The 11,961-nt window shown below is 39.8% G+C and overlaps 8 protein-coding genes across 8 annotated transcripts; 5 read left to right on the top strand and 3 right to left on the bottom strand.

Annotated features, from left to right (window-relative positions):
- Window positions 1-67: 67 nt before the first annotated feature.
- CHS7 (Chs7p) lies at window positions 68-1,018 on the bottom strand (the record flags this gene model as incomplete). Its single annotated transcript, XM_056222996.1, has 1 exon — window positions 68-1,018. The coding sequence occupies one exon, from the start codon at window positions 1,016-1,018 to the stop codon at window positions 68-70; it is 951 nt and encodes a 316-aa protein (XP_056082632.1).
- A 789-nt stretch (window positions 1,019-1,807) lies between these two features.
- RPL42B (60S ribosomal protein eL42) lies at window positions 1,808-2,543 on the top strand (the record flags this gene model as incomplete). Its single annotated transcript, XM_056222995.1, has 2 exons — window positions 1,808-1,811; window positions 2,227-2,543. 2 exons carry the CDS (start codon window positions 1,808-1,810, stop codon window positions 2,541-2,543), a joined length of 321 nt encoding a protein of 106 aa, XP_056082631.1.
- Window positions 2,544-3,271: 728 nt separating this feature from the next.
- SMKI08G1830 (uncharacterized protein) lies at window positions 3,272-4,000 on the bottom strand (the record flags this gene model as incomplete). The annotated part of the gene is made up of 1 exon (XM_056222994.1): window positions 3,272-4,000. The coding sequence occupies one exon, from the start codon at window positions 3,998-4,000 to the stop codon at window positions 3,272-3,274; it is 729 nt and encodes a 242-aa protein (XP_056082630.1).
- A 1,347-nt stretch (window positions 4,001-5,347) lies between these two features.
- On the top strand, window positions 5,348-6,331 carry SPS100 (Sps100p; the record flags this gene model as incomplete). Its single annotated transcript, XM_056222993.1, has 1 exon — window positions 5,348-6,331. The coding sequence occupies one exon, from the start codon at window positions 5,348-5,350 to the stop codon at window positions 6,329-6,331; it is 984 nt and encodes a 327-aa protein (XP_056082629.1).
- Window positions 6,332-6,774: 443 nt separating this feature from the next.
- SMKI08G1810 (uncharacterized protein) lies at window positions 6,775-7,119 on the top strand (the record flags this gene model as incomplete). The annotated part of the gene is made up of 1 exon (XM_056222992.1): window positions 6,775-7,119. The coding sequence occupies one exon, from the start codon at window positions 6,775-6,777 to the stop codon at window positions 7,117-7,119; it is 345 nt and encodes a 114-aa protein (XP_056082628.1).
- Window positions 7,120-7,232: 113 nt separating this feature from the next.
- Window positions 7,233-8,774, bottom strand: ARO9 (aromatic-amino-acid:2-oxoglutarate transaminase; the record flags this gene model as incomplete). Its single annotated transcript, XM_056222991.1, has 1 exon — window positions 7,233-8,774. One exon carries the CDS (start codon window positions 8,772-8,774, stop codon window positions 7,233-7,235), a length of 1,542 nt encoding a protein of 513 aa, XP_056082627.1.
- Window positions 8,775-9,462: 688 nt separating this feature from the next.
- Window positions 9,463-9,837, top strand: SPL2 (Spl2p; the record flags this gene model as incomplete). Its single annotated transcript, XM_056222990.1, has 1 exon — window positions 9,463-9,837. One exon carries the CDS (start codon window positions 9,463-9,465, stop codon window positions 9,835-9,837), a length of 375 nt encoding a protein of 124 aa, XP_056082626.1.
- Window positions 9,838-10,184: 347 nt separating this feature from the next.
- YCK1 (serine/threonine protein kinase YCK1) lies at window positions 10,185-11,852 on the top strand (the record flags this gene model as incomplete). Its single annotated transcript, XM_056222989.1, has 1 exon — window positions 10,185-11,852. One exon carries the CDS (start codon window positions 10,185-10,187, stop codon window positions 11,850-11,852), a length of 1,668 nt encoding a protein of 555 aa, XP_056082625.1.
- Window positions 11,853-11,961: the final 109 nt, after the last annotated feature.

Here is an 11,961-nt window from a genome sequence, read left to right as displayed (position 1 = left end):
CGCTTATTAAATAAAAGTAAGAATATACATGTATTTTCTATGTATGGTGATAGAAAAGAGAAAATTTTCACATAAATCCATTATCATACACAACATCACCATCTTTGCTTACGCTTACTCCAAATTCCAAGTCATCATCGGTAGTCATATCCCAAGTCTTGTAAACCATCATCAATGTGAACACATTACATATGCTTCCAAAAAACAAGCCATCCAAGTAATGCTTTAAACCTTCACATATCTGTGTAGAGAAGGCGTAGACCAATACCTTCCCTGCTACAAAGAAAAACAATTCCAATATGATTGCACCTGTGACCCATAGGTTTCGAACTACCAATAGCGAAACTAGCAGTTGGCAAATAACGAAAACCAGCAAGAAAATAGCATTTATTATGTAAACAACGACAATCATTCCTGAAGCATTCATTGTGGCTACCTTATGGTCCGTTATCCATGCTTTGAAAGTTAAAATAGAAGCTAGAAAATTAGCTATGAATCCCAATACGGATGCACCACGAACCAGCAGCATGGACTTTGTAGTGCCATCTTCCCAGATATTGAAACCTAAAAACCCATTTATCAGTAGAGTCCAGCAACATGAACCTGCCAGTCCTATTTGAATGGCCACGAAGTATGGATAAGATCCAGAACCAGGAGGTGATACACCGCAGTCCACTATCAAAGTAAATATTATCAATAACAAAGTCAACTGGAAAAAGTAGAGATACTCGGATCTGCCAATAGCAGTATACTTCTGTCTTATATTGTAAAGTATAATTAAAATAACACCTAGTGCACCAATATTGATGAATGCGTTTCCAACATCAAAAATGACGGTATTAGCGAGATCAATCGATCGAGCATAACAACGTGGCAATACACCAATATTCAAGTTAGATGGATCAAAGTTATGCATGACTGTCGAGTTTGAAAGTATCAAATGAGTTTTTGACTTAACTACCGAACATAACGGCAGTGGGGTCTTCGAGCATATGGCAGCAAAATCACTAAACGCCATATTATATTTCTGCTTTTGTAACAACAAAAATCACAATTATTGGTGGAAATTCTATAGGAATAAACTTTTGAAGTCAAATTAATTGGGAGAACAGTTCTATTTTCTCGGTATCACCCTCGCTTTTCCTAAATTTCTCTCTATCAACCTATGCATATATTCTATTTTTATATTAAGAATGGATTCTTTGGATTTCGTGTCTTGTGAAACTTTTCTCAATATTATACCGTTTTGAGAAAACAAAGCGGGCAACGTTAAAAGAATGTAAATAAACTGATGTAATAACGTAAAAAAATTGACACTGTAAATAATATTAATAAACTTCAAACTAATTGCACAGAATTGCTTACGTATCATCATATATTACTATATGACATTCCATAAAACACAAAATTAATATAGAGTGACTTTAACATCCGGACATCTTTATACACCCACACACCATATGAAAACAAATCACATTCTAAAATAGGATTTAGTATGGAGCGAGGCATGCGGCCCTAGAAAAAAAGAAAATACTTACCACCTAGTACGTACAGGGCATACTGGGGCTTAGAGCCGGCCCTCCAAAGAGTGCTTCCACACTAATGCTATGTCGTTGGCCAGGTAATTCGGCAGGAAGGAGGTCACTGCGGTAGGAAGTCCTTTCTGCCACCGGGAGAAGTAGGACTATTTGCTAAGATGCACTCAGGAATACATCAATATCGTTAATAATGTATTTCTTAATTATTATGCTATAATTCACTATTTTTCATATCTTGAAGGAAATCAAGCAAAAAACAATCAGTAATAATGGGTATGTGAATGACAAGAATAAATGAACCATGTTATTTTTCAGTATCGAGGCATGAAGGACTACTTTGCAGAGAATAGAACGTCAAAGAACAAGTTACCTAGAATTCCAACACTAAATTATAACGAACAAAAATAATAATTGTCGGATTGTGTGATAGTTTTGAGTTAGCTACGTTTTTATCATTATCTACATCACTGGGCACCAAGAGGTGATCTTTGTTCATCGTTATGACAAGCACCTTAAAAGGAACAAAAGTTAAGCTCCGGTTAGTTAGACTCATTGCAAATTTATGAAAATTGTTGCCATCCTGAATTAAACCATAACAAATGGTACATAAAGAGTACTTATTTTGAGAGTATTAGTTACTAACAATTATACATCATGAAATATGTATCGTGGTATCTTTTTTAACCAGTTAACGTCCCAAAGACCAGAAAGACCTACTGTAAGGGTAAGACCTGTCGTAAGCACACACAACACAAGGTTACTCAATACAAAGCTGGTAAGGCTTCCTTGTTTGCCCAAGGTAAGAGACGTTATGACCGTAAACAATCCGGTTTCGGTGGTCAAACCAAGCCTGTTTTCCACAAGAAAGCTAAGACTACTAAGAAGGTTGTTTTGAGATTGGAATGTGTCAAGTGTAAGACCAGAGCTCAATTGACCTTGAAGAGATGTAAGCACTTTGAATTGGGTGGTGAAAAGAAGCAAAAGGGACAAGCTTTGCAATTCTGAGAGTTGTTATGTTTATTGTTTTATTATATCTTTATAGTTATACTTTGACCATTAACTTTTTGTAAATTTTGCATACTTAACTCTTTAATATTTGAAAATCCTGCCTGTTTGGCGTAATTTTTTTAACCTCCAAGCAATCCTGAAACTCTTTGGACTTATTCCGACCGTTTGCACTACAGGCCCAAAACATGTAGACTCACTAACCTAAAACTTGTAAAGACATCCATTTAAAATGCAGCCCGCCTGCACAGTGTAGTTACTAAGAAGTGATATATAAGCCCGTAAATATAAAAATGTAGATACAGCTGATTCCCAATGTCTCATTTTAAAAATAATCAACATCAGGCGCCCAGCAACGTTCATTCTATCTACGCTTTAGTACCACTTAAAATGGGAAAAGTATGGTTCGGTTAGCCTTTCCCTACAATCTTAAGAAAAGTTGCATATACTAGTGGTACAATCGCGATATAATTATGATGTTAGCCTTTTAAAAGCAAAAGATAAAAACAGCTATTGAACAAGATTGGTATAAATGAAGAAAAGGTGCAAACTTGCGACTTTTTATACTGTGACTTGCAAATTTTTTCTTCCTTTGCTTTTTCGGCTTACCCTGGTAGTTGATTCCTTACGTGCCAGTATAGGGCTGGCAGTAAGGGAAGTGCAGCAAAAATAAAGGACTCACTTACTTCACAAATTCTTACAATCGTCATAGTCATACCATAGATAGATCATCTGTTCTTAAAACCTTTATTTGTAGTCTTCTTTGCATTTTTTGGCGGAAACTTTTGATAAATGACATAGTAACTCCATGTGATAGTAGCAACAACAACAAAAATAATCGACTTGTACGGTTCATCCACGTCTAGAAATGGATATGGATAGGCTTGGCCTTGATCTGCATCTATTAGAAATGCTAAATACTGAAAATACAAAAATGCCAGGCTAGTCACGGTGAACCACGCATGCTTATTCGATAGTTTGAACTTGAAGCCAGATCCTGATAAGTAGTGATCCGCCAGTAAAAATAAGATAGGATATAAGTGGATTGCCATATCCACTGTGATGGGGAAAGGTGTCTTTGCAGGAGAATCAATTCCATGCATGATCAAGTTGACAAAAAATAGTCTTAACGGCCAATAAACACTGGCCACAATAGACTCTAATACTAAAGAAACTGGTAAAGTAACATGTCTACTTATAAAATCAGATTTTTCCCTGCATTCTAAGTTGACTTTATTATTTCTTTGCATAAAATAGTTTAAAATATTAACAGCATTGTTGATGATCACCGCAATAATTGATATGATTGTCAGAAACTGCTTATGACCAGCCCTACTCAAGCTTGGAGGTAACGTTACAGATATAGCCCGAGAAAACCCCCATGTGCTTGTCAAAAGACTCACAGTATTAATGATCAAAGTAAAACCTGTTGGTTTTGTTAATATTAAAGAAGACATCATTATTTCCCCCTAAGTTGTAGGCTCTGAAATACCTAGATCATTGAGAGTACGCCAAAGCTGTGTAGACAGACAGTAAGCTATAATTCGAGAAAAAGGGACCCATTATATACCTATCGGAGATCTTTTCATTAAATGCGAAGCGCAGGCTTCTCTGACCCGCGGATCCTGTGGAACATAATAAGCAAGCGTGAAAGGACAAACAGGAATTCTTCATACTAATATTGCTGGCAGAAAATAAAGAATTTCTTATTATTGCGGTACGTTTTCTGTACTTTACTCTTACGCGATGCAAGGTAGACAAGATCTCTTTTAAAGAGTTATATCTCCATAAATGATAGCGGTTGGTCAAAGAGATGGGGTTTTCAATAATAACGTTGAATTGAGTCACCCACTTGAGAAAGTGGCATCAAACAAAATAAATGCGCACTAGAGAATGGAGGGTCTGATGGACAATCGGGTTTTATGACCATATTAAATATATTCTACTTGTTTATATGTGCGAAGCCATCCAATTAACAGGGTTACCTGGCTTCTCTACCTATTCAAACTAGCAAGAATATTTACGGCTACAAACCATCTCTCCATGTACATTCCCCTTTTTTAATGTGGAGAGGAGCTGTTTTTGCGCTATGATTCGATACATTTCGATTACTAATATTCAGGCCAAGAGAGGTAGGAAAATATGAAAATAAAAATATAGGGGAAAGGCATAACCGAGGCAATTCTGCATAAAATACCGTCTCTGATCGGAGTGCAGATCCTTTATGGCTATTCTACATTTGAGGGATCTGAAGATCATACACACCTTAAGGGTGCACATACTGCGTCAGTAGTCTCCGTTGAGGTGCAGATGCTTCCCTTTGAAAATCACCGAAAAGAGCTAAGCCGAAGTGACGGAACCTTTTCTTGCGCCAGAGGAAGGCGATGATCTACCGGAAAAAGATCATTCAACAGTAAAGGGCTGCAGTATTTCTTACCCATATACCATCTCGTGCATAGAAGTAATGTCCTTTTATAGGGCCCCGTCTGTACCCTTCAGAAATGGAAGATTACCATGAAAAGCTACCTTGGCTAAGCAATCAACGCTTAATTATGAGCGTCTTCGTTTTAAGAATGCAAATAGGGAAAACCGTGTAAAAATGCTTCGTTCACAGGTTTATTTGGCCATTGACCATCCCCTTTCAGAAATACCCTTTTCAAAATTCCCTTAAAACGTAATTCATCAAAATACTATAAAAATTGGGATGGAACCTGAAAAGCATTTTATAATTTCTCTTATACTTCACAATACTATTCTATTATTTGGACCAATCAATTTTTTACCGAAGAAGCCAATCAACAATCATGAAGTTTACATCAGTGCTAACCTTTTTCCTTGCTGCTATAACCGCTTCTGCAACACCGCTAGGCTTCTATAAAAGGCAAAATGTTACGTCCGACAGCGGAACTGTTCCCGTGATCATCACGGGAGGTCCTGCCGTATCTGGTAGCGGATCTAATGTCACTACCACTACACTATTCAACTCTACCTCTACATTAAATATCACTCAGCTCTACCAAATTGCTACTCAAGTAAATCAGACTTTACAGAGTGAATCATCTCACGGTATTATCATTGTCACAAACTGGCGTTCTGTTGAAACTTTAAGTTTCTTCTGCTCAATTGTTTTTAACACATCTAAGACCATTGTCATCACTGAAAATTATTTATGGGGTGTACCAATTTTAAGTAGCTCCCATGCACAAGGTAGAGGCACTTTGGTCGCTGGTAGAGATAAAGTTGTATATTCTGGTGTTTTCCCACCTTACACTGTCCCTGTTGGTGTTTTGTCTGGTCAAAAGGAAGTTCAATGGTTCTTCGACGCCTGTGAACCCACTTTGATTGCTAGTAACTCTACTCTCAGGACTCAGTACACTAATTTCACGAGCGCCCAAATATCTTCGAATGCAACCTCTTCAACAAATACATCTTCCTCATCTTCTGGCCCCTTGGTGCCAATAATATACGAAGAGGGATACTCTCAAAGATTAATTCAGTCCTTGAGTTCTAGTATCCAAGGGTTAGTTGTAATCAGCTCTGGCACAAGCAACAACAACACGGTGACATCATGGTCATCAGTAGAATTTCCTGTCGTTTATGCCAGCGATGGATACAGCGGCAATGATGGTTCTGGAATTGGGTTCTTAAGTAACACAAGTATCCCACAAGGTGCAATCTCTGCAGGATACCTGTCACCAGTTCAAGCACAAACTTTGTTATCTATTGCTATAAGTAATCAAGTTACAAGCAGTAGTGAGCTACAACAGATCTTCCCAGCTAGCCAGTAACAAGTTAGTTATGGGTACTACGGAAAGAAACGAAGAAAAAAAAATCATATGATCATGATGACTAAAAAGAAAAAGAGATCGTTACTTTCCTAGTTATTTTTATTTGATGCAGTGGTTATTAGCGTCACCTTTCTCTACTATGTGATGTTACGGATGCATCGCACGCTTTTTTAAGTTTTTCTTATGTTCGTTGCGAGATTTATAGTTTTTTAATGACTTTCTATTTTAATACTCAGTTTTTTATTCATTTGAATATTCGGGTCAAGTGTAATCGGCGCTACCAGAAAGAGAGTGGGAAAAGAGAAATTGATAAAGGGGCGGGGTGGGGGGCGGACAAAAGTATATAAGAAAAATGATGCGATGATGGGAGTGAATGGTAGATTTTGCTTATGCTTTATATCGCAACGTCTGGAATTATTGTAGTACGGAAGTGTAACACATATATGAAGGTCAGTTACTTTGTTTTCATATTAATTAGTATATTCTCTATGTCACAGGCATCTTCTTTATCATCATACATCGTAACTTTTCCCAAGACAGACGATGTTGCTACGAACCAAAACAGCATTATTGAAGATGTCAAAAAGTACGTGGTAGACATGGGTGGGAAGATCACGCACGAGTATAGCTTGATAAAGGGCTTTACTGCGGATTTACCTGATAACGATAAAGTTTTGGGCAACTTAAAGGATCATTTGGAGGATATCGAGAATAAGTTCGGGACCAAATGCAACTTGGAAAAGGATTCAGAGGTTCACGCTTTAAACCGTGACCATTTGGTCGCCTAGTGTAGTTCAAATAAATATAATATGCGATTAAAACTTTTTCATCCAATTTTTTATGTGTAAAGAATACAGTTTATATATAGTATGCAAGTAATACATAAGTTTAATTTTCACTTTTAGCTTCTAACGGTGTCAAAAAACTCTTTTATACCGTTTCCTATTCTTCTGGAAGCTTCAATCAATTGGTCGTCATCCTTTGCGTAAGCAATAGTGAGTCTTAGAAAGTCTGAATTCTGTTCTGAATACTCTTGGCAGACGGCCATTTTATAACCAAGAACTAACTTCACTCCATTTTTCACTAAAAATTCATCTAATATATCCATTTGTTGCGGCAAATTATCTGGTCTATCAAAAATTCCCCAATCGAGCTTGATAATGATGAACATACCGGCGGACGGTTCCATGACAGTGAAATGACCAGCTTGGTAGGACTCCGTTTCGTACAAAGCCTTCAAGGTTACGTTTTTTCTATGGTTGTATTTGGAAGCGATTTGCATGATCCACTTTATCCAACTTTCAAACATGGCATCTCTGAATGAAACAGAGGAGGACATTTCAGATTCGGCCATTGCCTTAATAGTGGAGTAAACGATAGCTTGTGAAGTGCCACTGGGCGCCCTCGTGGTAATATCAGCCAAATCCAAGATCTTTTGCAGAAGGAATTTGTTAGCAACAATAAAGGATAATCTTAAACCGGGAGCAAAAATCTTGGAGAAAGTTTCCAAACGAATGACACGGGCATCGGTATCCAAAGTTAGAAATGACTTCATTAAGAAATCATTCAAATACCGTTCGATGGTCAGATCACTGGAGTCGTAAGGGTTTTCCAACGGGTTTTGCGGGTTATAGGATGGGAAATACATGTAACCGTAGGGATCATCTTCGACAATAAGGAAATCGTGTTTCTGGGCCAACTGGTAGATCTTCTCTCTTTTCCACCTAGGAACAGACATCCCCGTGGGGTTCTGGCCCGTAGCAATGGTGTACAAAACCTTTGGCTTGTTCAAATGCTTGTAAGGCCCGGTAGACCAATTGTCGAGCAACCGGGTCAGATCTTCGACATCAATACCTTGACGTTCTCTGTCAAACGTCAGGTCCATCTTAATAGGGATCACTTTCGCTCCTGTAGCCTCCACATTGGACATGGCCGGTGTGAAAGTGAACTCTTCAATCATCACAGTGGTAGATTCGTCGCAAATGGTCTCAAAGACCTTGAACATAGAGTCGTTGGACCCACCAGAAAGAATGACATCCCAGTTGGACTCCGTCTCATCGGAGAATACCGGGCGGTTTATCCTGCATACCATATCCTTAACAAAGTGCAACAGAGGCGGCAAACCCTTCGTTTCCGCGTACTGCAAGGAACGTGCAATCGGCAACTCAATTGGAGAATTTAAGTCCAGGTGCGCCGTGGTAAACGAATTGTGCCATTTGGGGTTATCGTTGAAGGGAACTTTTGATATTTTCAAATCGATAGATTCGACGGGGAAAAACCTCTCATTGGGCATACCACCCGCCAGCTCAATCACGTCATCAGATAGCTCAGAAGCATTCCAAAAACATTTCAGAGACCTATTTTCCACTCTTCGGGAAAGAAATGGTTGGAACTTTTTCTTCAAGGAAGCGTAATCAACGGGAGCGGTAGAACCAGCAGTCATTGAGTTGGCGAGGAAAAAGAATTGTGTTGCCTCTTTATTTTTTTATGTGTACTCTGAGGAAATATGCCACTAGACCAATCCTCTTCGTTTTATATATGTTACTTACTATGGGGAAGGGTTTCTACCCCAACAATCCCTCGGTAACTCGCGGTAACTCGCGGTAACTCGCGGCACTTTTATTTTTCTCATGTTGTTCCTGTTCCACTGCCGTCGGCGGCTATCCCATTATGCTCACGTGACCGATAAGGGTCCATTTTACTGCGGCGCCGTCTCCTCTTTTTCTCTCTTTTTTTTTTCCCTGACTCCTATGGGATCGCAATCAATATACAATACATATACTATACAACCCGCAACGTACATTACATACAAGACTAACATATATACGGTATTGCATAGTTGCCACGGCACTCGCAGTGAAACCCATGCGGTTACAAACACAACGCTGCCAGCAGATGATACACGCCACGTGCGCAACAATTTCATTATTCTTCACTTTAACACACCGGTTTTCTTCTTTCCCACGTGCTCCGCTCTCTTATCTAGCTGGGTGGTACAGCCTCACGCGGAGACACTACAGCCACGTGCCTGGATCTATTACTGTAAGTAGTTACGCACCACACATAGACCACATCCACGTAGCATATATAATGCCTTCATATAGATATATACCTGGAGGTAGGAGAAAGGAATGAACGGATATCCACACATTAGAAAAATGGAAACACCAATCTCACTACAAAAACAAAAACAAGAACAAGAACATCAACATCAGCACAGGAGAAGAAGACTCTCCGAGGAAATCGTCTCCTTGCTGAGGCTCAAAGAGTTTAGAAGACTCAACCCAGTTCCGTACTATGCTCCGCGTAGGGCATCACAGCCACAATCGGTCAGTGGGTCTACTTTCAAAGAATATAACGAGTACGTTGATGAGAAGGATTCAAATAGATGGCAACACAAGAGCGCGGTCTTGGCTTTAAACAAACTTGCGCACGATTTCTGGGAGAATGACTGTGTCATTGACGAGGATGCATTCGAGGAATCATCCGACGAAGAGCAATCCTGATCGCATCTCTCGTTATGTTTATGTATACATACTTTGTATCTCTATACCGTTACATGTGCATCGACTTTTCGATCTGATATAAAGCCATTTTGACGTTACCCCGCCGACAGGCTCGTTCTGTTCTCGTTCTTAGGATTTTTTTCGCAGACCAAAGAAAAACAGAACGAAACTAATCAGTGATCGTATATACGGGACTCTGATCTTGTTTACTTCTCGCATACTGTAAGCGTAAACCATTCATTGAGTGCTCTGTGACTGGTTTTCATGTGGATACCATAGTAGAGAGTAGACACATACAACACTTTTGCGCATTCGCTGTCCCCCTTTATCTTGCTCCGCTTCTCCCCATGTCCATGCCCATGGCGAGTACTACTCGAGCAGTTAACAACCTGACCAACACGAACGGAAACGCAAACAAACAACTCTATCACCAAACATTCGATTCGCCAGCAAGATCTACGATGACTGCGACGACGGCTACCAACTCCAATGGCAACTCCGCTAGAGATGAATCTACTATCGTCGGCCTGCACTACAAGATCGGCAAAAAAATAGGAGAAGGCTCTTTTGGTGTTCTATTTGAAGGTACCAATATGATTAACGGCGTGCCCGTCGCGATAAAATTCGAGCCCAGAAAGACGGAGGCCCCTCAGTTGAGAGATGAATATAAGACGTATAAAATTCTTAACGGTACTCCCAATATCCCGTACGCGTACTACTTTGGTCAAGAGGGTCTGCACAACATCTTAGTCATTGATCTTTTGGGTCCGTCTTTAGAGGACTTGTTTGATTGGTGTGGGAGAAAGTTTTCCGTGAAAACAGTTGTTCAGGTTGCTGTGCAGATGATCACTTTAATTGAAGACCTGCACGCTCATGATTTGATATATCGTGACATTAAGCCGGACAATTTCTTGATTGGAAGGCCCGGCCAACCTGACGCGAATAGCATCCATTTGATTGACTTTGGTATGGCCAAGCAATATCGTGACCCAAAAACCAAGCAGCACATCCCGTACAGAGAGAAAAAATCTTTAAGCGGCACTGCCAGGTATATGTCAATCAACACTCATCTGGGGAGAGAACAATCCAGAAGAGATGATATGGAGGCTCTCGGTCATGTTTTCTTTTACTTTTTGAGAGGTCACTTGCCCTGGCAGGGCTTAAAGGCACCAAACAACAAGCAGAAATACGAAAAGATCGGTGAAAAGAAAAGGTCTACGAACGTTTACGATTTAGCCCAGGGTTTACCCGTACAGTTTGGTAGGTACTTGGAAATTGTCAGAAGTCTCTCCTTTGAGGAATGTCCCGATTATGAAGGCTACAGAAAACTGTTACTATCTGTATTGGATGATTTAGGCGAAACTGCGGATGGCCAGTATGACTGGATGAAACTGAACGATGGTCGGGGCTGGGATCTAAACATAAACAAGAAACCAAACCTACATGGATACGGCCATCCTAATCCACCCAATGAAAAATCAAGAAAACATAGAAATAAACAGCTTCAAATTCAACAGCTTCAGCAGCAACAGCAACAGCAACAACAACAACAACAACAACAACAACAACAACAACAACAACAACAGCAGCAGCAGCAGCAGCAGCAGCAACAGCATGATCAGAGAAATGAAGCCGATTTGCGCAATTCTCAGTACAAGCCAAAACTGGACCCAACTTCCTATGAAGCATACCAGCATCAAACCCAACAGAAATACTTACAAGAACAGCAAAAGAGACAACAGCAACACCAGGAGCAACATCAAGAGCAACAATTTCAACAGCAACAACACCAAGAGCAACAGCAGCAACAGCTACGCGTTACAGGTCAACCTCAACCTCAACCTCAATCTGAACCCCAGGCGCAACCTCAATATCAGCAGTTTGGTGCTGCACGTTACCAACAACAACAACTACCTTCCACTGCTCTAAAAGGTCCTCATCAGCAGCGAAATGATAACAATTCAAGTTTGGCCTCCTCTCATAACGGCTTTTTCCAAAAATTAGGTTGCTGCTAGATTATAGAAAAGACTTTCTTGTGAGACTGGCGTCTCGCATTTTTTGTAACCTGAATATATCTGTATACATTACAACGAAACGACATTTACCATACTTACACGATCTTCT

The sequence above is a fragment of the Saccharomyces mikatae genome, assembly GCF_947241705.1.
Source record: "Saccharomyces mikatae IFO 1815 strain IFO1815 genome assembly, chromosome: 8".
NCBI classification, from domain to species: Eukaryota; Fungi; Ascomycota; class Saccharomycetes; order Saccharomycetales; family Saccharomycetaceae; genus Saccharomyces; species Saccharomyces mikatae.
Note: the sequence above shows the minus strand (reverse complement) of the source record. Positions and strands in the feature narration are given on the sequence as shown.